The sequence below is a fragment of the Trachemys scripta genome, chromosome 9, assembly GCF_013100865.1.
Source record: "Trachemys scripta elegans isolate TJP31775 chromosome 9, CAS_Tse_1.0, whole genome shotgun sequence".
Taxonomy (NCBI): domain Eukaryota; kingdom Metazoa; phylum Chordata; order Testudines; family Emydidae; genus Trachemys; species Trachemys scripta.
In genome coordinates, this window is record NC_048306.1 from 38,889,886 (window position 1) to 38,915,672 (window position 25,787).

Below are 25,787 nucleotides of genomic sequence, written 5' to 3' on the forward strand. Positions count from 1 at the left end.
CCCGGTAAGGCCCAAGCAAGGTCAATACAAATTAAATCAAATGTTCTAATCCCTTCAGATTCTACTACCATCTCTTGGATTTAGTTCAAGTGTTTCCAAAAAGCACTGAATTTGCTGCAGGACTGCCTGATCTGCCCACACGAAGCGGCTGGAGCGCCTGCTTTCTGACAATAGGGAAACAAACAAATCTGTGGCAGAGAGACGTCGGCAGCCAAAGACAGTAGGGTACTACAGAGCTACCCCCAAGATGAGGGAGTAGCTCTGATGAGGGGGAGGGAGAATGGGAGGAGGAGGAGGAGAAAAGGGTGGCCTGTCTCTTTAAGGGGGCTGGCTGTCAATCAGAAAGTCCTTTTCTTTGCTAGAGAAGAGGCCAGAGATATTCAGAGAGACAAAGTAAAGCGAAGAGAGAGCGGCAAGGATTGTTCCAGCTGAACAAAGCGAGGCACAAAGGGAAAGGAGGTGACAGGGATTTGACTGAGTCCAGAGGCAATGGGTGAGTATGAGAGAGAACTTTCCAAACTTTCCAGCTAACACAAAAGGAGTTTCTTTAAAATCCAAGATTTCAAGGAGGGGGGGAGAGACTAATTCTATGTTATTGTGTTTGCGCTAAACTTTCCTTCCTAGCAGGATGGTGAGACTGTAAGGGCTTATGATCAGCTTTTTCCATGTGCCTGGCGAGTTCCAGCGAGGAGGTGCCAAGCTGTAACTGACTAGGTTGGGTGCCCTCCTGCCAGCAGCATGGAGCCTTGCTACCCTCCAGTTTCCAAGTTAGCAAGTTTTGTTACTGAACTGTTGCAGGTGCAGACTGGGTGACCTGACACTGGAGTGACGAGAAAGGGGCTGTGGGTCAGAGGGGAGCCTGCCTTGGGTGGATATGCCTCCAAGCTAAATGTCTTAGCCTAAGCTTGGAAAAGAAATTCTGCTGGTGCTGTTATGAGACAGTGATAGCTGCTCCATAGCAATGGTTGCAACTGGGTTTCTGTTTAAAGCTAAATTATGCATCCTCCTCTAAAATCCATATCCATAGTCAGATCGGCTTGAAAACCAGAGTGCCAATTCCAGGGCCAGGGAAGCATATGTGGGGCTAGTTTGAAGTCATCTGATCCAGAGGCTCCTGCTAATTTTAATGTAGTTGTCAGTTCTCTCTCAAAATCCACAATGTACTTGAGAAGTGACCAGTGGGTCATCAACGTTTCCATGCTGCCACCTTTTACGAGACAGAACCTTTCCCAGATCATCTCCACGGCTAGGCCCCCAACCCTACACAGCTGACTCCCCTCTCTCTAGGGCTCCATGAGACCCGCTGCTTTGATTCCTGCCGTCCTCCTTCCTGGAGGCTGGTTCAGCAGTGATGTGACTCCAGGGCCTCCGACTTCCTGGGTCCTCATGATGCTTTGCTCCAAGGTCAGCCAGCTCCATGGGAGGAGCTGTGGCACTGGCAGACATGGCTCTGTCCCAGATCTGCTTTCAATATAAAACTCCTTGCAGGCAAGGTGGAGGGGCAGACGGCATGTGCAGGACTGAAGGAAATGGAGTATCAGTCGAGGGAGGTCTCTGATGAGGAGGGACAGATGAGAGGGATGGGGATGAAGGGAGATGTAGATTCCTACTGCCAGGATACTGGGGCCAGGAGGAGACATATCCAGCTGACCAGTCCTTCAGCTTGGAATTGGACTCCCTGCATACGGGAGCTTCTGAACAGGGAGGCTGGAGAACACCAGAGAGAGATCAACCATCAGGTTACAGATAGGGAATATAGGGTACGTCTACACTGCTGTGAAGCCGCAGCAGCATGGGCTTCAGCGTGGACTGTACAAGCCTGCCCAGGACCCTGCCTAATTACTTGCGGCTTCACTGCTCCAATACCCAAGCTAGCTACATTAAAGCTATCTCAGGTATGTCTACACTAGCTGCAGTCACACCCTATACATTGCAGTACAGACAAACTCCCGGTGATCTTATCTTTAGGGGGGTGGCATGGTCTAGTGATGAATGCAAGGGACCAGGAATCCAGGGTTCCAGTCCAGCCCCTCAAGTGTTGTGTGACCTTTGGCAAACAACCTAGTGCTCAGTGCCTCAGTTTTTCCATCTGGAAAACAGGGATAATAACCATTACCTGCTTCACAGGGCTGTTGTGTGAGTTAATCCAAAGTCTGGAAAGTGCTATCTAATTAGGAAGTGCTATTGTGACAGGTTTATAAGGATCCCAGAGTGCTTTCCACTCAGATAGCTAGGCACATGATCACTTTATACCCCCCTCTTAAATTCAGCCACCTCTGGGGAGAAACATGGCAGCTATTTTAACAGTGCACAGCAACTCATAGGGCAAGAAGTGAAGATGATGGTATTTAATGGAAACCACAGGGGGAGTTGAGGAGTGAAATGAATTCTCATTTTCACAGACAACCTTTCCAGCATTAATTTGATGGTTTAAAAAAGGCTGCTGCTTTTTGATGCAATATTGTTAATTTCCTCTGTCTAACAGTTGAAGCTTTGCGTCAGGAAGTCCAAAGCTCTCTTCTGGGTCTGAGTCCAGTGGCCATTTCCTTGGCAACCAGACAAGATGCTTCGTTCTGGGATAACCTGGGAACTCTTTGCTCAGACCTTGGAGCTTTGGACACCGCAGCAGGAATGGGGTGGAGCTGAGGAGTGGGGGTGGAGGCAAAAGGCAGGTGCAGTCACACCAAGGCCAGAGGCCTAGAACAGACCCAACAGCAAGGCTGGTAAGGAATGAAGGAGGCTGCTTGTGTGGTCAGAAACGTGACGCTGTAAAATGGTACCTTCCTGCTCCCCAGACCAGCTCCCTGGCGGGCTTTGAGTCTGTTCTGCTGAGTTTGCTGATGCAATCGTGTGAGCGCTGCTGTTCGCTGGCTCTGCATCATCATCAGAACTGGCTGTTAAATTCTAGGGACGGGGGCTTTATTCGTGGCCATGATGTAGGAGACAGCAAGAAAACACAGGCTGGGGCCATATTCATTCCTGGACCGAGCCCTTGAAGCTGGCCCCCTGGTTTTCAGACTCCAGTCAGGTGCAGAACTGTGTTAGAAATACCAGTCTTTGGCTTGCAAGGGGAGCCAGGGGCTGTGGAATGGCCTGGGCAGGGGGAACCATGGGAAATTGCTGATGCCCTGTTACTGAGTCTCTTTCCTGGCCAGAACGGCACTCTAGTGACGCTCACTTTCTGCCCTTTCCGAGCTGCAGCCAGGGAGTGACCACAGACTGACTTGAGTTTCCAGCACAGGCAGAGGCTGCAGGAGAGGACAGCCCTCTTCTGCATTCTCACTTCCCTTCCCAGAGTGCACAAGGCCCCATGTCTGCCTCTGGGGAGGAGGGCCAGGGTCCCTGGTCCGCTTGGACTCATAGGGACAGAGATGGGGCCCCCTGGGCTCTGTCAGGGAGACCAGTAGCTTGCCTCTGGATAGCTGGCAGAGACTTTTGCAGTCTGCCAAGGGAAACAGGCTGTGAGGCCCTGAAGGCTGCCTGGGGGTAATCTGGGGAGGGTGGGAGGCATCTGCCCCTAGGCACTGGCTGGTCTCTGATAAAAGAACCTCCTTTTGCCTCTGCCACGTCTGTTGCTCCGGAGGTCTGTGCTAAGGGGAGATGGGGCTGCATTTAGCACCATGGCCCCAGTCCATGACGAGGGCTCCTAGATGCTACCTCAATAGTAATAATCATAAAGTATTTTAACCCGGGCAGTCTTGCAGGCTTGTGCTGCTCGGAGGAGACCACCTGGGATGGTTTTCTACCTTTTTAACATTAGCCAGGATCGCCAGGGCCCGGGAGCTTTGGCTGATCCTGGGCAGCCCCTGGGGTCTCTCCCCAGCTAGTGAAGGGCTGCCCACGGGAAGCCACGCTCCGCTCCCCCAATCCCAACACGGCTCTCCGCTGGAGTTTGTTAGAGTGGCTGCATGGAGGCCTCACAGAAGAGGCTTTGTCCCGACTGGGGATCTATGGGGCTCTGAGGCCCTTGTTTGTCTCTGGCACCTCCTGGCAATATGCAGTTACCTCACTGCTCTGCACCCCCTCCTCGCCCACCCCTGTACCAGTCAGGGCTGGACTAGCACACTGGACCTTTCAGCACTCATCAGCCCCGTCAATGGGAGCACTGTGTGGGGGGAGTTCTCGGGGGGGCGGAGGGTGGCAGAGGCTGGGGGTGTTGCACTGCCGGGGATGGGAGGGTCTGTGACTTGGAGAGACAGGGCTCCTAGTTCAATGGCTCATCCTGTTGTTTTGGCCTTATTGTTCTGCCCCATTTGTCAGCTGGGCTGAGGTACAAGGCCGGGAATTGTGCTGATACAAGGGGCTCTTTCTCTTACCCCCTTCACAAGAAGCCTTCCCCGCCTCCCTTCAGTTGTGTCCCAGATTCCTGCAGCATGTGACACACTACTGCCTCCCAGAGCCCCTGTGCTCCCAGGCCAGAGAGATCCAGGCAGCACTGGGGCAGGATGGGCTCTGCTGAGATGGATCCCGGTACAAGAGGTCCCCAAGAACAATCACATCCATCGCTGTGAGGTGTGGACACAATCTACAGTGCAATGCGCAGGGTCTCGGTCCCTCACTTGCTGCCTCTGGCTGAAACAAAGCAAAACCTATTCTTGCAAAGTGCCTCCTAGATTGGGACATTCAACCATCTTCAAAGCATCTTCCCTAGATTGCACCTTTCATTGGAGATTAAAATCACGTCGGCCCATTTCCCGGGGTCTATATCCCAAAAGCTACCCCTGCAGTCAGTGCCCCCATGGGCAAACTTTGCCAACAGACTAAGGACTGGCTGGGCCAGAGAGACCCAGCTCTTCTCACCTTCCAGAGGAGGGCCCCTCCATTAATGGGCGGTGGGAAAGAACAGGGGAAGCCTGTCTGTGTTTTATGGCTAGCCAGCAGGTGAGATGATTTCAGGCTCCTGGGCTGGCCAGCCAGCAGGTGAGATGATTTCAGGCTCCTGGGCTGGCCAGCCAGCACTCAATTCACATGCCAAACGTGGAAGAAAGGAGGGCAACTTTTCACTGCTGCAGCTGCAGTGCTAAGCATTAAAGCCCCAATTCAGGAAAGCACATGTTTAGTGTTAAGCATGTGTCTGAATCCCGCTTCAACGGGATTTAAGCACATGCTTAAGGTTAAAGCAACTTGCTTAAGCGCCCTTCCCGAATAGGGAGGCTTCACTGAATCAGGGGCTGTCGTAGCTTTCTGAATTTCCTGCAACTGCTCTTCCATGGGCCATGTCTCCTGAAAGGTGACTGCCTCTCACAGTGCAAAGCATGTGGCTTAGGGTGCAAGGAGCTCTCTGAAGATCATCTCATAGCAAATCCTAGGCGCTGGACCTCGAGGAGCACCATGAATCCAATTCATCTCCCAGGTCAGTTCAGGCTTGTTCCTTACACCCCATTTTCTAGCGTTTGCTCCAGTCTGGGTCTGACCGTCCCAGGTGATGGGGCTTCCACCACCTCCCATAGGAATCTATCCCATAACATAATACTTTAAAGAAGTCCATCTGGATTTTTCCAGACTAAATTCCTTCCGTTTTCTGTCCAAAACTACCAGATTTACCCAAGCGTTTAGGCTGGGATTGTCAAAGATTGGCAGAGATAAGGTACCCAAATCCCATTAGGAATCAATAGGAATTGGGTGCCTAACTCCTTTAGTCCTCTTTGATGAGCCTAACCTTTTTGTGTCAGGAAATAGGTACTGAATGCTCATTGCTGAGGAGCTCAGCAGAGGCTCCTGGGTAGCGATGGATGGGCTGGAAGTGTCTTTGCTTAATGATAGCTATTACTGGTTATTAGCTAGCTATCATCTAGATTAGACAGTGGCCTGGGTGTCCCGTTACCTCCCAATTTCCGGGCTGGGTCGGTTAAGCCACTTAGGTACAATGTAGGAAGTTAAGCTACTTTGCTGCAGGTTGCCCGGTCTCACACACACAGGGCCTCCTTCTGATCTCACAGCAGTGCGACTCCCTCGGCTACTCCTGGTTTACATCGGTGAATGCAGAATCAGGCCCAAGGTCAGTCGTTCCTCTTGGATTGGCTCCCAGTCCCTTGCAGTAGCCAACGGCGAGGATGCCAAAATAGGAGCTCAGGCTGCTTGGCTGGGGTGTGGGAGCACATTCCTGGAGAGTGATGTCGATGGGAAGATCACGCTGTCTGATGGAATCCACTTCCATCTCGTGCACTGGTCCAGCCCTGCTGCAGAATCACCTGTCTGCCATGAGTCACACATGCTGAGGAGGCCTGCCTGATCCCAGCCTGCCGCTCCCATGGATGCAGCTATACACACCCCGCAGCAGCCACCAGCACTTACTGCTGACCGAGATGCTGGTTCCAAACCTCTGGTAACTGAATAGTCCACCCATTGTTCCCTGTTTGCTTCCCCTGGTCCTACTCTGCCCCCGAGCATGGCGAACACTGAGGAGCATACACAAGCTGGCAAGGGAAGAACAAAGCCCCATTGTTCTCAGTGCCATGAAGGGATCAGTACAGGCTGTAACCTTGCACTTGAGGGGAGGGGAGAACATCACTGCCAGTGACCCTGTGGATATCTTATGGGCCCATTCTTCAGCAGGAAGAGAAAAACACGGTGGGGCGGAGTAGGGAGGGAAGTGGGTGTTGGCTTAAGTAAGAATGAAGTGCATAAATATCACCCTCCATCTTCAATGCCAAGGTAAAAATCATACATTAAAAAAAGTTCTCATCTGCAACCATCACAACAGCTCCCATTATTCATGTGGGAAGCCTTTTTAACATCTCATTTGTCTCTCGCCCTGTGACATTTCCAAAATGGAGACTAGTCAGTTTCACCTGTGTTGCTAGCAGCTAGTCAATTTCATTTCCCTGTTCCTGTGCCCTAGGGCAATGCTTTCATTCACATGCAGAGGAGGTCCACAGGGAACACCATATCCTGTCTAATTAACCTGGGAGGGACTCAGATATTAAGGAGGGGAGCCCCAGTACTAAAACTTGAGAATTAGATCTTAGCTTCTCTATCTGGTGTTCTTACAGAGCAGAGCACCCACAATTGCAGTGTCAATGCCACTGAGTTTGGCTCTCCAGCCCTGCAGATGGATGTTTGCATTTTTCTTAACATTGGGGAAACCATTTTTTTCTTAGCAGGTTATTTAAGCCTCCCTTGTTTCCCACCCTTTATTAGTTTTTATTAATAAACTTTTCATGGGGCAGGGAGGGGGGAGGGGCACATCTAACCTACCTGACAGAGTGCCACCCCTTTGGGATGATGACAGAGCTCTGTGATCGAGCTGATTTCTCTCTTCTTCCCTAGGTTGGTTAGAGTGCTGCGCAAGATGTCTGATAGGGGCACCCTTTGCTTCGCTGGTTGCCACTGGGTTGTGTTTCTTTGGGGTAGCACTGTTTTGTGGCTGTGGGCACGAAGCACTCACTGGCACCGAGCGGCTAATTGAGACCTACTTCTCCAAAAACTACCAGGATTATGAGTATCTTATTGATGTGTAAGTATTCGTCTTCTCATGCTCTAGACACTGATGCCCCTTTCCAGGACCCGCTTCCCAGCCATCACTCCCCTGGCTTTGGAGGGCTGCACAGGACTCCCATCAGAACTCCGCACAGCTCTGCAGTCACTCGGGCTAGTGTGGAGCTGTGAGAGATGCTGCCTCTCTCCCTGGGCTACTAAGCTAACTCAGTCCCTGCCATCCCAGCGAGAATGAGATTGGGGCCAGGATCTGAAGCTGGTTTTCCCACAGGGTTGTGCAGAGCACTAACCACTAGGCTGCAGGGCTGACAGTGCAGTGAGTCCACATTCTGGAAAACAGATTCAAAAGGGACTTGTGGTTTTGGGTGCTTAACTTGAGACACCTTCAAGTGGCCTCGTTTTCAGAGGGATGGTGCTCAGCACTGTCTGAAAATCAAGACCCCTTCAGGAGTCTCACACTGGGCACCCAAAAATCAGGGCACCCAACATCACCAGTCACTTTTGAAAATTTAGGCCAGAAATTCTTAAAACTTCTGGGCAATAACATGCCGTCACCTGTTGGCCACCTTCACACCCAGCTCTGAACAAGCCCAGGCCTGTTATGGGTTAGCTGGTTATCTTGGTATCAACATGCAGCTGGGTTGGGAAACAGGCTCCATGATCCATTTCTATGGGGTCATTGATCTGCTTGCTTCTTACACAGGTGGTCAAATGATTCCTTCATCCCAATGGGAAGAATTGACCCCCTTTACAAATCTCTGGGCATGCAGTTAGTTCAGCCCTGTTCCCATCACCTTGGACTGTTGTTAAGATCCCGTGATCATGGGGCTGTCCATGCCTGCCAGATTTGCTTTGACTCAGGGGAGTTCTGAGCACTGAATGGGCCCATGAGCTCTTTCAGTCCAGCCTATGGCAGAGGCTTGGTGAGACTGCTGAGTGTTCTCCCTGCCTGGAGGGGACCCTTCTTCATCTTGTTTTTTTCACACATGTTTTCTATCTGACCCTTGCTAGGTACGGTGGATATAGTGTTGGATCCTCCGCTCTCGGTAGGTATGGAGAACGCAGGGTAGCCATACTTGCCAGGCAGAGCAGGTCTCGCTGCCCTCGATTTACCACGCTCTCTGCCTGGCTTTATACACAGGCATGGGACCAGGTATCTCCTTTTCTCCTTCCCTGCTGTGCCACCCATAAGCCATTCAGGCAGATGCTTTTCCCTACCTCTTGCCTGCTCCATTGGTCATTTCCTTTGGGATCTTCCTCATCCTCCCTAGCCTATTCCCTCCTTTCTCCCATTTGAGGTAGCTTCCCTGATCGCTTTAGCCTGATTCTGGAGTGGAGGGGGAGTAGCAGAGGTCAGAACTTGCTTGTCAGGCTCTAGGTAAGTCCTGGGGAGCTGTTCATGTAGGCCATCCTTTGCTCTGTCTTTCCTGGGAGGGGAACTCGCTGCTGGTGGCTCCCAGAAGAGATTTTCTCTGTGGTGCATCCTATTGCTCCAGGGGGTTTGAAGGAGGAGATTTGCAATGAGAGTTAAGAGGTTATCTTTCTCTCTCTCCTTCCCTCTCTTTGTCTCTGTCTCTTCCCTGTGTCCCCTCCAGGATCCACGCGTTCCAGTATGTCATCTATGGAACGGCTTCTTTCTTCTTCCTCTATGGAGCCCTCCTTCTGGCTGAGGGCTTCTACACCACTGGTGCCGTCAGGCAGATCTTTGGTGACTACAAGACTACCATCTGCGGCAAGGGCCTCAGCGCTACGGTAACAGGGGGCCAGAAGGGGAGGGGTTCCAGAGGCCACCATCAAGCTCACTCTTTGGAGCGGGTGTGTCAGTGTTTGGGAAAATGGCTAGGACATCCCGACAAGGTGATCTTAACCAGGGTTTGGCACTAATTCACGTGACTGGAACACTTGTGCAGGTTGACGTGACTGATGGGCATGAGACTGCAGCCCTGTTCCATCCGGCTGACAGGCTCCGGCGGAGTCGCGTACCTGGTGGAACAGCTGCACTGATTCGATGGCATCTAAAAGGAAAGCGCACCCCGCCGGTTCAGCTGCCCCACCACCGGAGGCTCCCCACAGCCAGATGCACTCCTCACCACCCCAGCTACACCTCCTGCCACCTTTGCTGACCTCTTATTTGTTAACCCCTTCCCCACCCTTATTCCCCCTCTATTCAAGCCCCTCCATTGTTTCTATTTGCTGGACGTTGCACTTTAATTTTAATGTTTAAACAAAAAGCATTTTGTTTGAAGTCAGTTGATTTCACTGGCAGTTGCAGGGGGCCTGTCACCCCACAGGATTCAGCCCCGGGAGTTATCAGTGATTATTATTTGTATTGCAGTAGTCCCTGTAGGCCCAGATTAGGGCCCCATTGTGCTGGGTGCTCCACATAACCCAAAGACGTTCCCTCCCCACAAACATATGTATTCTGCATTGTGTTTGTGCAGTGGTCTGGTGGGGTGTTTAGATATTATTTAATGACTAATAAGGAATGGGTCTTTTATTATTTCTGGGCCGGCTGCTGGCAGTCCTCCTCTGCTCAAAGACAGCAATGACTCTGGCAATCTGCCTCCACTGCGGCTACTGACTACGATTCATGACTTGTGAGTTTGGGGGGTCACAAGTTTTAGGGTTGTTCAGCTTGAGGCATCTTAAAAGGGTCTGCTTTTCAGAAAGGGCTGAGCTCCTGTCCTCTGACAGCCAGGCCCCGTTGCTGTGTCTCAAACTGAGTGCCCGAAAATCAGTAGCCACTTTTCAAAACCTTGGCCACTGTGCAATGACAGGGCAGTCATGGACGTGACAGTGCCGCAGTGAAACATCAGGAGGTGTCTGGAGGCAGCGAGATGAGGCAGTGCTAAAGCAGTTAGAAGGAGAGTTTTATAGCTTGACCTTCAAACAAATTGTTTCTTGTTTAAACATCCAACATTAAGCCAATAGTACAGCAAGTGCCAGCAGTTCTCTACAAGTCCGATCCTACAAGGGGCTTGAAAAACTGGGGGTTGAGGTTAGGTTTAACACCTCTCAGGATTGGGCAATCTGACAGCGTTTCCCATGTGTTATTAGACACAACGCAGCTTTTTAGGCCTTAATCCCAATTTTAATTCAAAAGGTTCATTTCATCTGCAATTCCCAGCTTACAGAAACGGTGAAGGGTGCTCCTGGCCTTGGGGAATTGAGCAGAACGGCTGTGGTTTCCTTTTAAGATAATTTATTTTGCACCTCATGGGCCAGATTTTCAATATTGGGTGGATACAACTGCACTCACTGGTTTGCACACAGCCTGCTGATGCCCATAGAACAGTTTGCCCCTGCACTGAAGGCTGCACAAGGCCCAGTTATGCCCATCAGTGAATTTCACGCACAGATCCCCAGTGTGTGTGTGTGCAAATCAAGGATTGGCACATGCCTGTGGCGAGTGAAATACTGCCCTAGCCAGGTGTGTAGGTAGATACCCAATCCACCCACACAGATTAGATATTGGCACACAGGAATTAGCCAGGTGCAAGAACGTGTGCACAGTTGCGTGTGCCTGACTTTGAAAATTTGGCCCCACTTAAATATATTTTTTCAATTGTGAGTGTGTGTCTATATACAGGTGTGTGCCTGTGTGCATATTGATATTGACGCATGTGTACAGACACACACACAAACACACATGGCATCAGTTCTCTAGCCTTCCGACAGGCAGACAACTGCCCTGTTGTGTCTGCTGGAGGTGCTCTCTCTTTCCTTCTGATTGGTGGAGAACCTTGCATTGCATCTCATGTCAGGCTGCTTGCAAATCTCCAGTCTCATGCTCTCATGTCTGAAGGCTCTGGCAGAACATTAACCCTTTTCCTGCCATCTTGCTTGTCTTGACCATTTCAGTTTGTGGGCATCACCTATGCCCTGACCATCGTCTGGCTCCTGGTGTTTGCCTGCTCTGCTGTGCCCGTCTACATTTACTTCAATACCTGGTCAACATGCCAGTCCATTGCCTTCCCCACCAAGACCTCTGCCAGTATAGGCACGCTGTGTGCTGATGCCAGGATGTATGGTGAGCCTTGGATTGCATCTCTCTCTAATAAGCACCATTTTTTCAAAGACACAGGAACAGACCCAGGTCCCATTGAAGTCAGTGGCAAGACTCCCACTGACTCCAGCAGCCCCCAGATTTGGCTTTGCATTCTAGACATTCTTGAAGAAAAGCCGATGATGCAGCAGAGAATTATGAGCAGAGACGTCTGGGTGGGATCAGCAGGGTCTTGGAAGGGTGATGTGACAATTTGGGGTGGATAGAACAGACGGGCAGATATAGCATAATTTAGTTGGAGGCACTTGCTGCTAGATGTATCTCAAACACTGAGGGTCTGTTTACACTGCAACCGTGGGTGTGACTGCAGCTTGTGTAGACATACCCAAGCTAGCTTTAACACAGCTAACTCGGGTTCTGGTAGCAATGGAGGCATAGCAGCATGGGCCACACTCAAGTATTTACCCCGGTGGGCTTGTACAGCCCAGGCTAAAGTGCATCCTGCCACTGCTTCTCTGCGCCAGTAGCCAAGCCAGCTGTATTAAAGCTGCAGTCACGCCCCGTGTTTGCAGTGTATTCATACCATTAGAATAGAATGACTTTCTTTCCACTCTCCTGTCTAAGTAACTGACCTGCCTTTCCCACTTTCTACATACATTAGTGGCTCACAATGGGGAAGACTGAGCCAGGTTTCCTGTGCCCTGTGGAGTTCCACTCAGCTCATCCTGGATGACTTTTGTGTCTCATGTAGGTGTCCTTCCATGGAATGCTTTCCCAGGAAAGGTGTGCGGCTCAAACCTTCTGTCCATCTGTAAGACCCCTGAGGTGAGTGCACTGCTGGGCCATGCCAGCCATTCCTTCTGAGCAGGTACCTGGATCAGGAGAGGCAAAGACGTTTGGCACCGTCAGCCAAGTTGGAGTTCTCGGTGCCAGGAGTCAGACCCTATTGCTGTGGGTTTGCATTATGAATTGATATGTATAGAGGGCTGGGTGAAAATGTAGGTTGGTCTTTGAGGCAGGGAGCATGGCCCCATTGTGCTTGGGGAGCGCATGGCACATTTTGAGTGCTATCACAATCTAAATGATAAATTAAAATCACGTGATGTCACGACTCATTTTAGAGGCAGTGGGCTCCAAGCTGGACGTGATCACAGAATTAGCAAGCCATGTTTTCCTTTCACTCACACCAGCGTAACTCCTTTGAAGTCAGTGTGTTGCAGTGGTGCAAGTGAGATCAGAATCAGTTCCAGTGAGATTAGAAGAGTTGACATAACCTGGTTTAATGTCTATACAGCAGCATAGGTGTTGCTGGTTGACAATCTCTCTCTAAGTGAGCAAAAATATGAATCCTTCCAGGTCAGAGCTGGGTTGTTTTGGATGAACAGGGTAGCAAAGCCTAAAACACTGAATGCGAACAGCATAGACAGTGAATTATTGAGGAGACAGCATTGAGGAGCCCAAGATTATCTAGGAGGTGGCCATGTTGTATAGGACAGAGATCTATTGTTGGAAATGCCAACAGAGAGCACATCTGTCTATGGTACACATCTGTCCTCCATCACTGTATTATCTGAGCAGTTCACAGTATCCCTGTGAGTAGGGAAGTCCCATTATCCCCATTTTACAGATGACAGTCGAGACACAGAGAGATTAAGTGATTTATCCAAAGTTGCAAAGGAAGTCTGTAGCAGAAGGACTTGAGCCCAGATCTCCTAAGTCCTAGGCTGGTGCCCTAACCACTGGACCATCCTCCCTCACTGAATGGAGATAGAACACCCTTCTTTCCCCTAGGCTAGGCAATCCACACAGGACACCACTGGAAGGCCACAGGTAGAGCAATTTGTAGAAGGTCCAAGGCTGGATGAATATGAATGTGCCTAAAGCAGACCCTCATGCCCATCACTACCAAGTGCTGCTGGGATGCCATCTCATTGACTGGCTGCACAGATCCAGTCCAAATTTTGTGAAGAGAGACCTGTTTGCAGATACCTTGTGGAAACCCCCTTTGTCTCTGCTGTTGGGGAAACATCTGTAATGGTGACTCATTATTTTATTTCCTTGCAGTTCCAAATGACCTTCCACCTGTTTATTGCCGCATTTGTTGGTGCTGCAGCCACACTGGTTTCACTGGTGAGTCAATGTTCCACCTAAAACTTCTCTTCTCATCCTAAGAGATGCTGTTAGGAGGTGAGAACATTAAAACAAGGCAGCTGGTAGTCAAGAAACGCACTTAACACAGAATGCCTGGTTATTTCTTCCCCTTGCTCATTGGAGCAGAGCCGTGCTTTTTAGAACCAAGAAGGTAGCAGGAGAAGTTGCTGCTGGAAGGTGGGGATCATAAGGAGAGGTGGATAGTGTCATAGAATCGCAGATGACAAGATTGGATGTGACCATCCGACCCACCTAGTCCAACCCCCTGCAACAAGCACTCTGCTGTATTGTATGCAGCCGTTCCCTGAATGCCTCACGTAACTTACATTTCATCAGAGATATTCCATGCTAGTGTTTTTGCACCAGTACTGCTGGTGAATGGGCTGCTGAAACTGTTGGGAAAATGACCATTCCTTGAAAACTGACTATGCCTTGGTAAACTTATTGTTGGTCCAACTAAATAAAAGGCGTCCAAAAAAGCTTGGAGAAGAGTGTCTGACTGATGTTAAGAAGGCCATCTCAGGCATCCTGGAGAGAGATGGCTAATCAGTTTGAAAGGGGCGGGGGCTTATGGAGAGAGTAGGCCAGATCCTCAGCTGGTGAAGATCAACATGGCTTCATTGATATCTGTGGATTTACACCATCTGGGGTTCTGGCCCAGCCCTGCTTCGCTGCACAGAGAATGTTGGTTTGAATCTTCCTATCTCTCACTTGCTCTTTTTCCCCCATTNCTTCAGATGCAAGACTTGCATCTGAAGAAGTGAGGTTCTTACCCACGAAAGCTTATGCTCCCAATACTTCTGTTAGTCTCAAAGGTGCCACAGGACCCTCTGTTGCATTTCATCAGAGATATTCCATGCTAGTGTTTTTGCACCAGTACTGCTGGTGAATGGGCTGCTGAAACTGTTGGGAAAATGACCATTCCTTGAAAACTGACTATGCCTTGGTAAACTTATTGTTGGTCCAACTAAATAAAAGGCGTCCAAAAAAGCTTGGAGAAGAGTGTCTGACTGATGTTAAGAAGGCCATCTCAGGCATCCTGGAGAGAGATGGCTAATCAGTTTGAAAGGGGCGGGGGCTTATGGAGAGAGTAGGCCAGATCCTCAGCTGGTGAAGATCAACATGGCTTCATTGATATCTGTGGATTTACACCATCTGGGGTTCTGGCCCAGCCCTGCTTCGCTGCACAGAGAATGTTGGTTTGAATCTTCCTATCTCTCACTTGCTCTTTTTCCCCCATTACAGCTCACTTACATGATTGCCGCTACTTACAACTTTGCCGTCCTCAAACTCATGGGCCGAGGCACAAAGTTCTAGTCTGCCAGAGGGAGCCGGGATATCCGAAATGCCCTTTTTTCTCTAACCACGAGGCTTTAACAATGCAGCCATCCAATACCAGGTCTCCTACTTTAACTCCATCTTCACCGCTGACTCTCCCTCTTCTTCCTCTATTGTATCCATCACGATGAGCATCACAAGGACGGGGAGACTCCCAATGATGGATACGTCCTCATGCACTTTTCTCTCGGTGTACGTCTGTAGCTATGTTGCTCTGCAGCAAGTCTTGCTGGGAATAGGGGAAGTTAAACGAAGAGGATTTCCTGCCAGACCAAAACCAGGAAAAGCAGATGAGGGATTGACTCCAACTTCCCGACACTTCCTAGAAATAGGAACAAGCCTTCCTGCTTCTGGGAGGCAGGAATCAATGTTGGTTGCTCTACCATGAGTGAGAAAGATGCTACATAGAGAGAGGAGGAAGTGGCCTGGCCTTGATTCCATCACTAGAGACTCTCCTTGTTATAAAAGACCCAGAACTTGCTTCCATCTTCATACTGCAGATGGAGGAGAAGAGGACTTCTCCATGGTAAAGAAAGAGAATTTACCTTAATCGGCATGCTGCAGCCAGGGTAAAAGGGGTTTAGAGCAAGGATCTTCCCAATATGGGGAGAGAGCACAGACCCCGATGCTCATAGAATCCCATTTCCTTAACCCAGCCAACCCTACTTAAAGCATAAAGGAGCTTGGTGTCTCTGTAGACTAAGGGGACTCTTGGTCTTACACCTCAACAGAAATAGGGATTAGAATTGTATCAGCATTGCATGGGATACACTCCCTGTGTCCCCTACTGCAGGTCCTAAGCAGTAGGGGAGAGGTGGATACCAGCTTGGACTAGAAGGGACTTCTCTAACCAGGGGCCTGAGAGTGTAAACCCAGAGGGGTCCCTTTTGTAGACACGGGATAACTCTTTGGACTGTATGTCTTTTCGCATCTTTCCTCTTGTAACCAGCTGTGCACATTGAACTCTGTCATACCTTCACAATGGTGCTCTTCTCTTCGGGTGACGTTTGCTTCCATAATGTTCTGTAAATCGAAGATCTTGATTTGTTTCTGATTCATACCAAATTTAACCTTTTCCCCACTCCCAGCCCTCCCTTTTTCTCAATGGTTTCCCATGAGCCAGGCTGTATATTTTGAAACTGGCCAAAACCTGAAAGATTCAGTGTCTCATTTTGACCATGGCCAGTCATTCAGAAGGCAATTAAATAAATGACTAAGGGGGGCACAGCACATTCTGCATGACTGGATTTGCACAGTCTTTAAATATGGCCATTTCTGTGCAAATCCAAACCCTCCAGCTTCCATGTAGGTGTTTCTCCCTGGGCAAGTTTATGAGCCAATGTTTGCGTATGCAGCCAAACTTAGAATGAGATTTCCATGTTTCCCTTTTCATTGGAGACACCAGGATGGGGAAAGGATCGTATTATTTCAACATGCTTAAGAGAGGGCAAGGTTCCGATTGAGAAGCTGCTCCCCTTTGTAGACTGGCCATTACCAGAAGTTCTCAGCAGTCAAACGACCACAGCAGCCCACAGACAGGGAGTAAAAAGTCCATGACTGCTGAATACTCCTGGTTCCAGCCTTTCCCCTTCTGTTTTTGTTAACAATAGGTAAAGAAATTTGGCTTGGTGTTTATTTATTGAAGAAACTACTTTCAGTGGCAGACTGTAGCTCCTTCATTGCAGCGATTCTGACACTAGTTTCAGCAGGGACAGGGTCAGCCAGCAATCCTGCCAAGCAGGGAGCATGGTGCATCTTTGCCACCATGTATGCTGAAATAGATTGGTTAGACTCCCCAGTACACATAGGTTTGGGGAGCGGGTGGGATGAAATGGGGTAGGGTGGAATGGGGTGGGAAGAAACCAGTCAAGATCAGGAAAATGAAGTCTTGTATTTTGTATTGATTTAATAACATAACAAATAACCAACCCCTATCCCCCTTTCCTCCCCACCCTCCCACTCCTGGAATCCAAACACACCCACAAAAACGAAAGTTAATCAACTCAAAGTGTTTCCTTCATTTCTGATCTAGAATTTCAACTTTTTAACCAATAAAAAGGAGCAAGTTTTTAGAGACTTATCTTACAAGGTGTATTTTATAAAATTAAAGAAAATAAATTAAAATTAAGACCATTCTGAACCCGCTTGTCCGCCTGTCTTTCTGGGTTGGCCGCCAGGCTGGACACAAAGGAGATTGCTTTCTGGTGAGCTTGCTTTGATAATAACTCTTTGATGTCACACCGGATGGAAGCAGAAGCACTGGTCCTGCTACATGATACACTAGACATGTTCCCGTAGAAACCTAGGCCTAGAGCCTCAAAGGTATTTAAGCACCTAATTCCCATTGATGTCACCTAAATACCTTTGAGGATTTTTCACCCTAGCACCTGGCATCAGAAAGACGTGACTGAAAAAAATATCAGCAAGATAGGCCATAAAAAGAAGCGGGGAGGCAGGCCAGGACTGTGGGACACTGGCAGAGCTGGGAGGGAGCTAGGGTTGCCAGGCATCTGGTTTTACCAGGCTGTTAAAAGACCGGTCAGCAGTCTAGCGGGGGTAAGGCAGGCTCCCTGCCTGCCCTGGCTCTGTGCAGCTCCCCAGAAGCAGCCAGCATGTCCACGTTCTGCCCCCATCCTGAGCGCCCGGAACCGTGGCCAATGGGACCTACAGGGTCAGAACCTGTGGGCGCCGAGTTGCTACCCCAGCCCAGTGAAAGTGAGTGGGGTGGGGGAGAGTGAGCGAAGGAGTGAGTGAGGGCCTCTGGGAAGGGGGCAGGGCAGGGGGAGAATCAAGGGTGTTCGGTTTTGTGCGATTAGAAAGTTGGCAACTAGAGGGAGCCCAAGACTAGAAGGTGCTGCAGATGAGAAGGCAGGTGTGTGGTGGAGGCCTTGTTACTGAAATGGCACAGTTATTGACCAGGAAAAGGGCGGCGCACTGGCAAAACAGCCTGTTAAACTTGCATAACACTTGCCTGCTGTATCATTTGGTCACTGTTTCTGTCAGTCCCTTGTTTTCATAAGTACCAGAAAAAACAAAGCAAGGTGGCAGCTTTATTAAGGGACACAAGAGCTGTGTGCACAGTACTATTACATGCTAGATCTGAGGGTGAGTCAGTCCCTTATGTGGGGGGGGGGGGCGGATTCTTCTTAAAAGTGTGGGGGGGCACGAGGCCCCACCCTCTCCATGGTCCTGCCCCTTCGCTTCCTCCCAAGGCCCCACCCCCGGCCAAGCCAGAGCTGGTCGATGAGCCCAGGCCCCTCCATGTGCGTGGGGCTGAGAGCAGCCCCCAGCCTGTGCCCCTGCCCTCCCAGGTTCCCCACCCAGGGCATGTGGAAGGTCTGCGGCTCCCCACAGATGCCTGCATGGCTCTTACCCCAACCAGGCTCCGGCTTCCAGCCTGGCCAGGGGAGGGAAGTGGGGCCTCAGGGGACAAAGAGCCACAGCCAGGCCATGGTAAGAGCTGCCTGGGCAGCTGTGGGGAGCCACAGACCTTCCATCTGCCATGGGCGGGGGGGGGCCCAGTGGGTGGGGACACAGGCTGGAGGCTGCTTTCAGGCCCCACCCCATCCTGGGCAGGTGGAGGGTCCACAGCTCCCCACAGCTGCCCAGGCTCCCGGGCCGCTCTTACCAGGGGCAGGCTCCAGCTTCCAGCTTGGGGGGGTGAGCCTCAGGGGGAAACGGAGGGGCAGGGCTGGCTGCCCGTGGTGAAAAATGGATGGGCCAGTTCTGTCCACATTCAAAAATGGGCCAGTCATGGCCCCTTGGCCCTCCTCCCCATTCTGGTATCCCTGGCCTTAGGTCCTAGCTATAGTTGTAAACTGAAGGAACCATATTTAAATTTAGTATCAGCATGGTCCCAACTAAACTGAGTTCTCAGACAGCTGGACCAATCATGGTGGCTCACACCAAAACATATTAGAGGTGAATAAACGATTTGCAGTAAACAGTCTAGTAATCAGAGTTAGTCCTTTATTTTCCTGCTCACAAGCCACCCAGGAACAGAACGTGATTTCCATGGACACGATTGAAACTATTTGACAGACATTTTGTGCAAACCTATCTCAAGTGTCCAGGGTTCAGTAGTGAGCGTACACATAATTCCCTCTGCAGAAGGGGAATCGCTGGGTGACGAGCGATGGCCTGTGGCAGGCATGGGGGCAGCCTAAATTATTATCATGGTCACTTCTGGCCTTAACCATCTCTGATGCTCACACTGTGGCTAGCTCACTGGCTTTCTGCTGCAAGGATTTGAACTTTGCAGGCAGTATAGGCTGGACACTAGGTGACACGATGAATTTCTGCCCTGGCTGGGTGAGTAGTACCCTTAGAATCAGGTTTCCAGAACAGCTACTCAAAATTACCAAGTCAAAAGTCTGGTTCCTGCAATTGTTCACTGTAAACGGCCCATTTCTGGGCATGCGCCTGCCAGGAAACACATACACTAGAACTTTTGCAGAAAGAGACCACAGAAGGGGAGTGAATTCATTTATGCCCTCAGAGGAATGGCTGCAGAGATTGTTTTGGAGTATTCGTCCAGAACGGGTGGCCAAATGAACTCGGGACCTGATGCAGATCAACCTGATGACAGTTGGGAGGCTTTGGGTAGGCCTAGAAGTGCTCCACCATCAGCTCCAACTTTTATCTAGCTAACTTGGGTCCCAGACCAGTGTAACTGCTTCAGCACAGGCTGTGCAAACCCACCCAGAACTCTGGGCACCAACTCCCGGTGCTAGTCCACGCCCCGTGATTGCAGGCTAGATATACCCTTAGATAGTAAGATATTAAGAATGTTTTGCCACATTGATGATATTCATCCTGGCACAGAGGCCCTATATAAGGCCATCCCCAACATGTAAGCCTTTAACCCAGGGCTGAATGATGCAAGTGCAGGGGTAGCTTTCACCCTAAGTGCTTTGTGCTACTTCCATCCTAAGCTCGTGTTCTGCCCTGTCCTTTGAGGCTGCTCTCCACACTATGAGTCCTGGCTTGCAGAAACCCATGGATCACCACAATGCATCAATTGAGCCCATTGTCCTCTGCTCTCCCACAGGCTGTCACCCTCCTTTCTCTGTGCTGAAAGAGCTCTGTGTGCTCGCAGATCGGCCAGCGCCCAGGAACGCGCCACATAAACAAGAAGTCTCTCATTGCTGAAGTGGATTACTTTTCCTATCAGCAGGGTCAGGGCTGGGTGCAGCAGTGCACAGGGTAGTGTGTGGAAGCTGAGGGGTCATCCACAATCCAGACTCAATTCGCTGCTTCACAGAGCAAGAAAGTGCTCCCTGGGAAGCATGGTTGGGATGTGATTAGGGAGGGGGGATGAAGGAGGCCAGGACTGAATGGCACAGACACTAAAATGCCCTCCTGCCTGGGGGAGGATGGCTACTCTAGGTCAATAATAAATCCATGTGGCCTCAGCTGCAAGACCTTTGTTTAAAGATGTCAATTTTCAGCAATGATGGCTTCAGTGCGATGTGTCCCCAACATGCTGTAGTCTACGCTCACTCGGCAGCCCAAGGCTGTTGAGGTCAATGAGAGCTGTGAGTCCTCAGCGCCCCTCCCGCACAGGCCTTACGTGCGTAGGGAGTGCAAACATGGTATGAAGCAATACAATAAGCCCAGGCTGTTGATTTGGCTGGAACACCAGCTCTATCATACTAGTGAATTGCAAGGAGTGATGACAGGTGACAATGTAGAGCCATCAAGACATGCTGCATCTCTCACTGCTAAGGTGGGAGGTATATTTTGCTCTTGACAGCCATCCTGGTGGAAGAGACACCATGCTACTAGCTGTTCAGCAACAGCCACCTCTCCCTGGCGGCAGCACTCATGAGGTTCCAATACAACATTTCTTAGTATGGTTTCTGCAGGTGTAATGGGGTGTTCACCCCACACCTCCCCTGAAGGGGTTAAGATTGATCAGAACAGCTATGGCTAGAAGGAGCAATTAAGTTACTTTATTGAATTCCCCCAGCCTGTGGGATGAACACACTAGCTTAAACCTGGTTGGAATTTTTCTCCTCCAAGCATTTCTTTTTTTGCCGGACGGTAGCTTTTTTGACAAATTGGAAATTTCAGCCAACAAAACATTTTTTGTCAATGAAAAAAATCAGGTGGGTTTTTTTTTTGGTTTTTGTTGCTGAAAACACAATAATAATAAAACAAATGCTTGGAGAGGTTTTTTTTTAATTAAGAGTCTGTACCAAAAATGAAAAAAAAAAGCATTGTGTATTCATTGAAGTTTTTCACGTGAGGAGCGGGGTGAAATAGTTCCTGGCCAACTGTATACTGAACAAACCAGTGAAATACTGGTACAAATTGCATGCCTTGGGTGTGAGCTGTGTGCTGTATTGACAGCTGCAAAGTGTGTGGCAAACGGTGACCTACCCACTTTCCCTTAACTCAGCTGTTGGAATCACGATCTGGGGACTTCAACAGCTGAGTTAAGGGAAAGTGGGTGGGTCACCTTTTGTGGCCTGCATCATGCGGGAGGTCAGACTAGATGATCATAATGGTCCCTTCTGACCTTAAAGTCTATGAGCTGCAAAGTGTGTGGCAAACTAATGGTAGGAACTTGCATACTTTTTTGTGCCAAGCCTCTACTTCCATCTCTGACACCCCTAGATTAACCCTGTTCCCCTCCTCCCCACATCACGGAGGAAAGTGCAACACCTATGCTACTTGGGTAATTCTTCAAGAAAGATAAAGGGGAGTGGGCCAATTTCCAGGCTGAGTTACACTGATGAAAAGCTGGCTGAGCTCCTCTAATTGCAATGGAGTCTCTATGACTTCACATTTGGCTGAGTGGCCATAGCATAGATAATATACGAAGTTTTTACTAACATAAGGCTCTGTCTCTGGGGTCTATATACTTAGCAGATGCCTTCTAGAGCTTGGACAGAGGGGCAAAACCTCAATCAGCATTTACAGCATAATCAATTATCACTTAAGCTACTCGTTGTCTTGAGAGACAGGAGGAACTGTGTGTATGGAATGATTCTAAAAATCTATAGTAAGGCAAGATCGTCATTGCACCTTGGGGTCTCTGCTTCTGCTGCTGGCTGGCAGAGGGATACCGGAACAGAGACACCTGGCTCAGATTCTCTTGGGGTTTAGTCTATTGCTTCTGCTAGAGATAACTGGGGACAAACAGCTATGTAAAATTCACTGCTGGGGGCTATTTCACTACATGGTTACAATAAAGATAGAAGGGAGAGCCAAGCAGGAAATCTCCTTCCGTTCTGTCTGCTCAGTTCTTCCCTGGCTGAGGTAAGGAAGATGGCTGGGTTGCATCTAGCAAGTGTTTGTTTCATCCTTAGGCTATTGACTGAGGAAGGGGGTACCCAAATCGGCTTCTGTACCCAATGACTAGAAGATAGGTAATGTAACACCAATATTTAAAAAGGACTCTAGAGGTGATCCTGGCAATTACAGATGGGTAAGTCTAATGTCAGTACCAGGCAAATTAGTTGAAACAATTGTAAAGAATAAAATTGTCAGACACATAGAAGAACATAAATTGTTGGGCAAAAGTCAACATGGTTTCTGTAAAGGGAAATCATGTCTTACTAATCTATTAGAGTTCTTTGACGGGGTCACAAACATGTGAACAAGGGGGATCCAGTGGACACAGTGTACTTAGATTTCCAGAAAGCCTTGGACAAGGTCCCTCACCAAAGGCTCTTACGTAAACTAAGTTGTCATGGGATAAGAGGGAAGATCTCTTCATGGACTGAGAACTGGTTAAAAGACAGGGAACAAAGGGTAGGAATAAATGGTACATTTTCAGAATGGAGAGGGGTAACTAGTGATGTTCCCCAAGGGTCAGTCCTAGAGCCAATCCTATTCAACTTATTCATAAATGATCTGGAGAAAGGGGTAAAAAGTGGGGTGGCAAAGTTTGCAGATGATACTAAACTGCTCAAGATAGTTAACACCAAAGCAGACTGTGAAGAACTTCAAAAAGATCTCACAAAACTAGGTGATTGGGCAACAAAATGGCAAATGAAATTTAATGTGGATAAATGTAAAGTAATGCACATTGGGAAAAATAACCCCAACTATACATACAATATGATGGGGGCTAATTTAGCTACAACTAATCAGGAAAAAGATCTTGGAGTCATCGGGAATAGTTCTCTGAAGACATCCACGCAGTGTGCAGCAGCAGTCAAAAAAGCAAACAGGATGTTAAGAATCATTAAAAAGGGGATAGAGAATAAGACGGAGAATATCTTATTGCCCTTATATAAATCCATGGTACGCCCACATCTTGAATACTGCATACAGATGTGGTCTCCTCATCTCAAAAAAGATATACTGGCATTAGAAAAGGTTCAGAGAAGGACAACTAAAATGATTAGGGGTTTGGAACAGGTCCCATATGAGGAGAGATTAAAGAGGCTAAGACTTTTCAGCTTGGAAAAGAGGAGACTAAGGGGGGATATGATAGAGGTATATAAAATCATGAGTGATGTGGAGAAAGTGAATAAGGAAAAGTTATTTACTTATTCCCATAATATAAGAACTAGGGCCCACCAAAATGAAATTAATGGGCAGCAGGTTTAAAACAAATAAAAGGAAGTTCTTCTTCACACAGCGCACAGTCAACTTGTGGAACTTCTTGCCTGAGGAGGTTGTGAAGGCTAGGACTATAACAGGGTTTAAAAGAGAACTGAATAAATTCATGGAGGTTAAGTCCATTAACAGCTATTAGCCAGGATGGGTAAGGAATGGTGTCCCTAGCCTCTGTTTGTCAGAGGGTGGTGATGGACGGCAGAAGAGAGATCACTTGATCACTACCTGTTAGGTTCACTCCCTCTAGGGCACCTGGCATTGGCCACTGTCGGTAGACAGGATACTGGGCTGGATGGACCTTTGGTCTGACCCAGTACGGCCATTCTTATGTTCTTGAGAGAATTTTGGAGGCTTTATTCCACTCTTCTTTCCCTGGTTGAGATATAGACTGTTGCAGAGGTGGGGAGGGCCTGCTCAAACTCTTCTTAGAAATAGCTCCTGCAAAGAAGTGAGTGTTCCTGTCTGCTGTTTTGGGATGATTTACCATGGCACTAAGGAATGAAGCTTTTACTGATTCCTAGTCTTCAGTCTCCTCCTTGTGGCTGAAATCAGCAGTGCCATCATCCTTGTCCAAAGCAATGGGTCACCCCCACCCTCAGGAGCTTTCTGTTAGCATAATGCTTTGAAATTGTGCAGCATTCTTTCACCAGAGAATTCTCACCCTACATCTGTTAGCTAAATATGAGTAGGCCCATTTCCCACACCTTAGAGCACAGCAACCAAAAGAAGTGAGAGAAAAATAGGTGCAGCTGACAGCAGTTTGGGTATAGTCAGTGTCAGCATCCCATTTGTTAAAAATATGCACAAAATAGATCACATGGGGCTAAATATTTCCCCAAACCATACTATTTTGAGTACATATTTGCATTATCAATTGTGTTTAGAAGATTACTGCTACTTTTGGTCAAAATTAGACAATGTTTCTATAAGTCATGGCCCTTTTTGTGAGTTTATGATTTCTTTGGATTGGACACTCAATAATGTTTAAACATATCGTAGTACAGCAACACTGCACCACTTCCAGCATCTACACCCACCCTGGTGATGACCACGAGATATGTGCCTAACAGGTGGTAGCAATGAATTTTTTTCTAGCTGATGGGTTATCCTTTGGTGCCCAATATGGGTCCAAGCTGGCACACTACCATTACAAATTAGCTTAGTTTAATACACAGCAATGCTTCAAAAAAGCTGCCAGCACATCAACTGTGGGTGTAACAGAGCATACAAGTAAAGAGAAGAACAGGAAGGCAGGCATAGCCAAGCAACTTGATGGGCTTCTCAGCTGCAAAGTGGACAGGAGAAAGGACATAAACCCCTAGAAATGCTCTGGTTTTCATCAGCAGTCCAAGGAGTGGAGTTGTGGATGTGCACTCCAACTGTGTCTATTGAGTATCTCCTTCTGCCCTCCAATACACCCAACTGGTTTCTACTGATGTATCCAAGGGTAGAAGTTGACCCTTAACTAAGATCCGATTATCAAAATGCTCAATGACTGGGAGGGACAAGGAATTTGAAGTCCTTGTAGAAAGGATTCAATAAAGCTAAATCAAATATTTCTACAGCAATGCGGGCATGGTCCTTTACAGACTAAAAATTAGAGACAGGGATTGTGGCCCAGATCCTCAAAGTTCTTTAGATCTCTAACTCCCACTGAAATCATTGAATCACTGAATCCTAGAAATATTGGACTGGAAGGGACCTCAATAGGTCATCTAGTCCAGTCCCCTGCACTCATGGCAGGATTAAGTAATAACTAGACCATTCCTGATAGCGTTTGTCTAACCTGTTCTTAAGTATCTCCAGTGATGGGTATTCCACAACCTCCCTAGATAATTTGTTCCAGCGCTTAACTATCCTTACAGTTGGGAAGTTTTTCATAATATCTAACCTAAATCTCCCTTGCTGCAATTTAAGCCCATTTCATTAGGCCTGCTGACTTGAAGACCTCTAACTTGTCTACGCAATTCTTAATTTGTTCTTTTCCTACTTTAGCCTCAGATCCTACCCCATTTAAATGGATGTAAACTATATTAATTATCCAATCACTGCTAACTTTTCTGTTGAAAACTGAAACAAAAAAAGGTATTTAACAGTCAGACATTGGTGCTTTTTCTGTCATTGTCTTTCACTCCTCATTGAGTAATGGGCCTCCCCTGTCCTTGGTTTTCTTCTTGCTTCTTATTTATTTGTAAAATGTTTTCTTATTACCCTTTATGTCCCAAGCTAATTCAATCTCATTTTGTCCATTGATCTTTCTAATTTTTTCCCTACATGCTTG

General features: G+C 48.5%; 1 protein-coding gene across 2 annotated transcripts; it reads left to right on the top strand.

Moving 5' to 3' along the window:
- The first annotated feature begins 362 nt into the window (after positions 1–362).
- PLP1 (proteolipid protein 1) lies at positions 363–17,072 on the top strand. Of its 2 annotated transcripts, none has more exons than XM_034781162.1 (7): positions 363–493; positions 7,270–7,456; positions 9,033–9,294; positions 11,299–11,467; positions 12,195–12,268; positions 13,508–13,573; positions 14,840–17,072. In XM_034781162.1, exons 1-7 carry the CDS (start codon positions 490–492, stop codon positions 14,909–14,911), a joined length of 834 nt encoding a protein of 277 aa, XP_034637053.1. In that variant the 5' UTR covers positions 363–489; the 3' UTR covers positions 14,912–17,072. The 2 variants fall into 2 exon arrangements, with proteins under 2 accessions (XP_034637053.1, XP_034637054.1); XM_034781163.1 differs by having other exon boundaries at positions 9,033–9,189.
- The last annotated feature ends 8,715 nt before the right edge of the window (positions 17,073–25,787 follow it).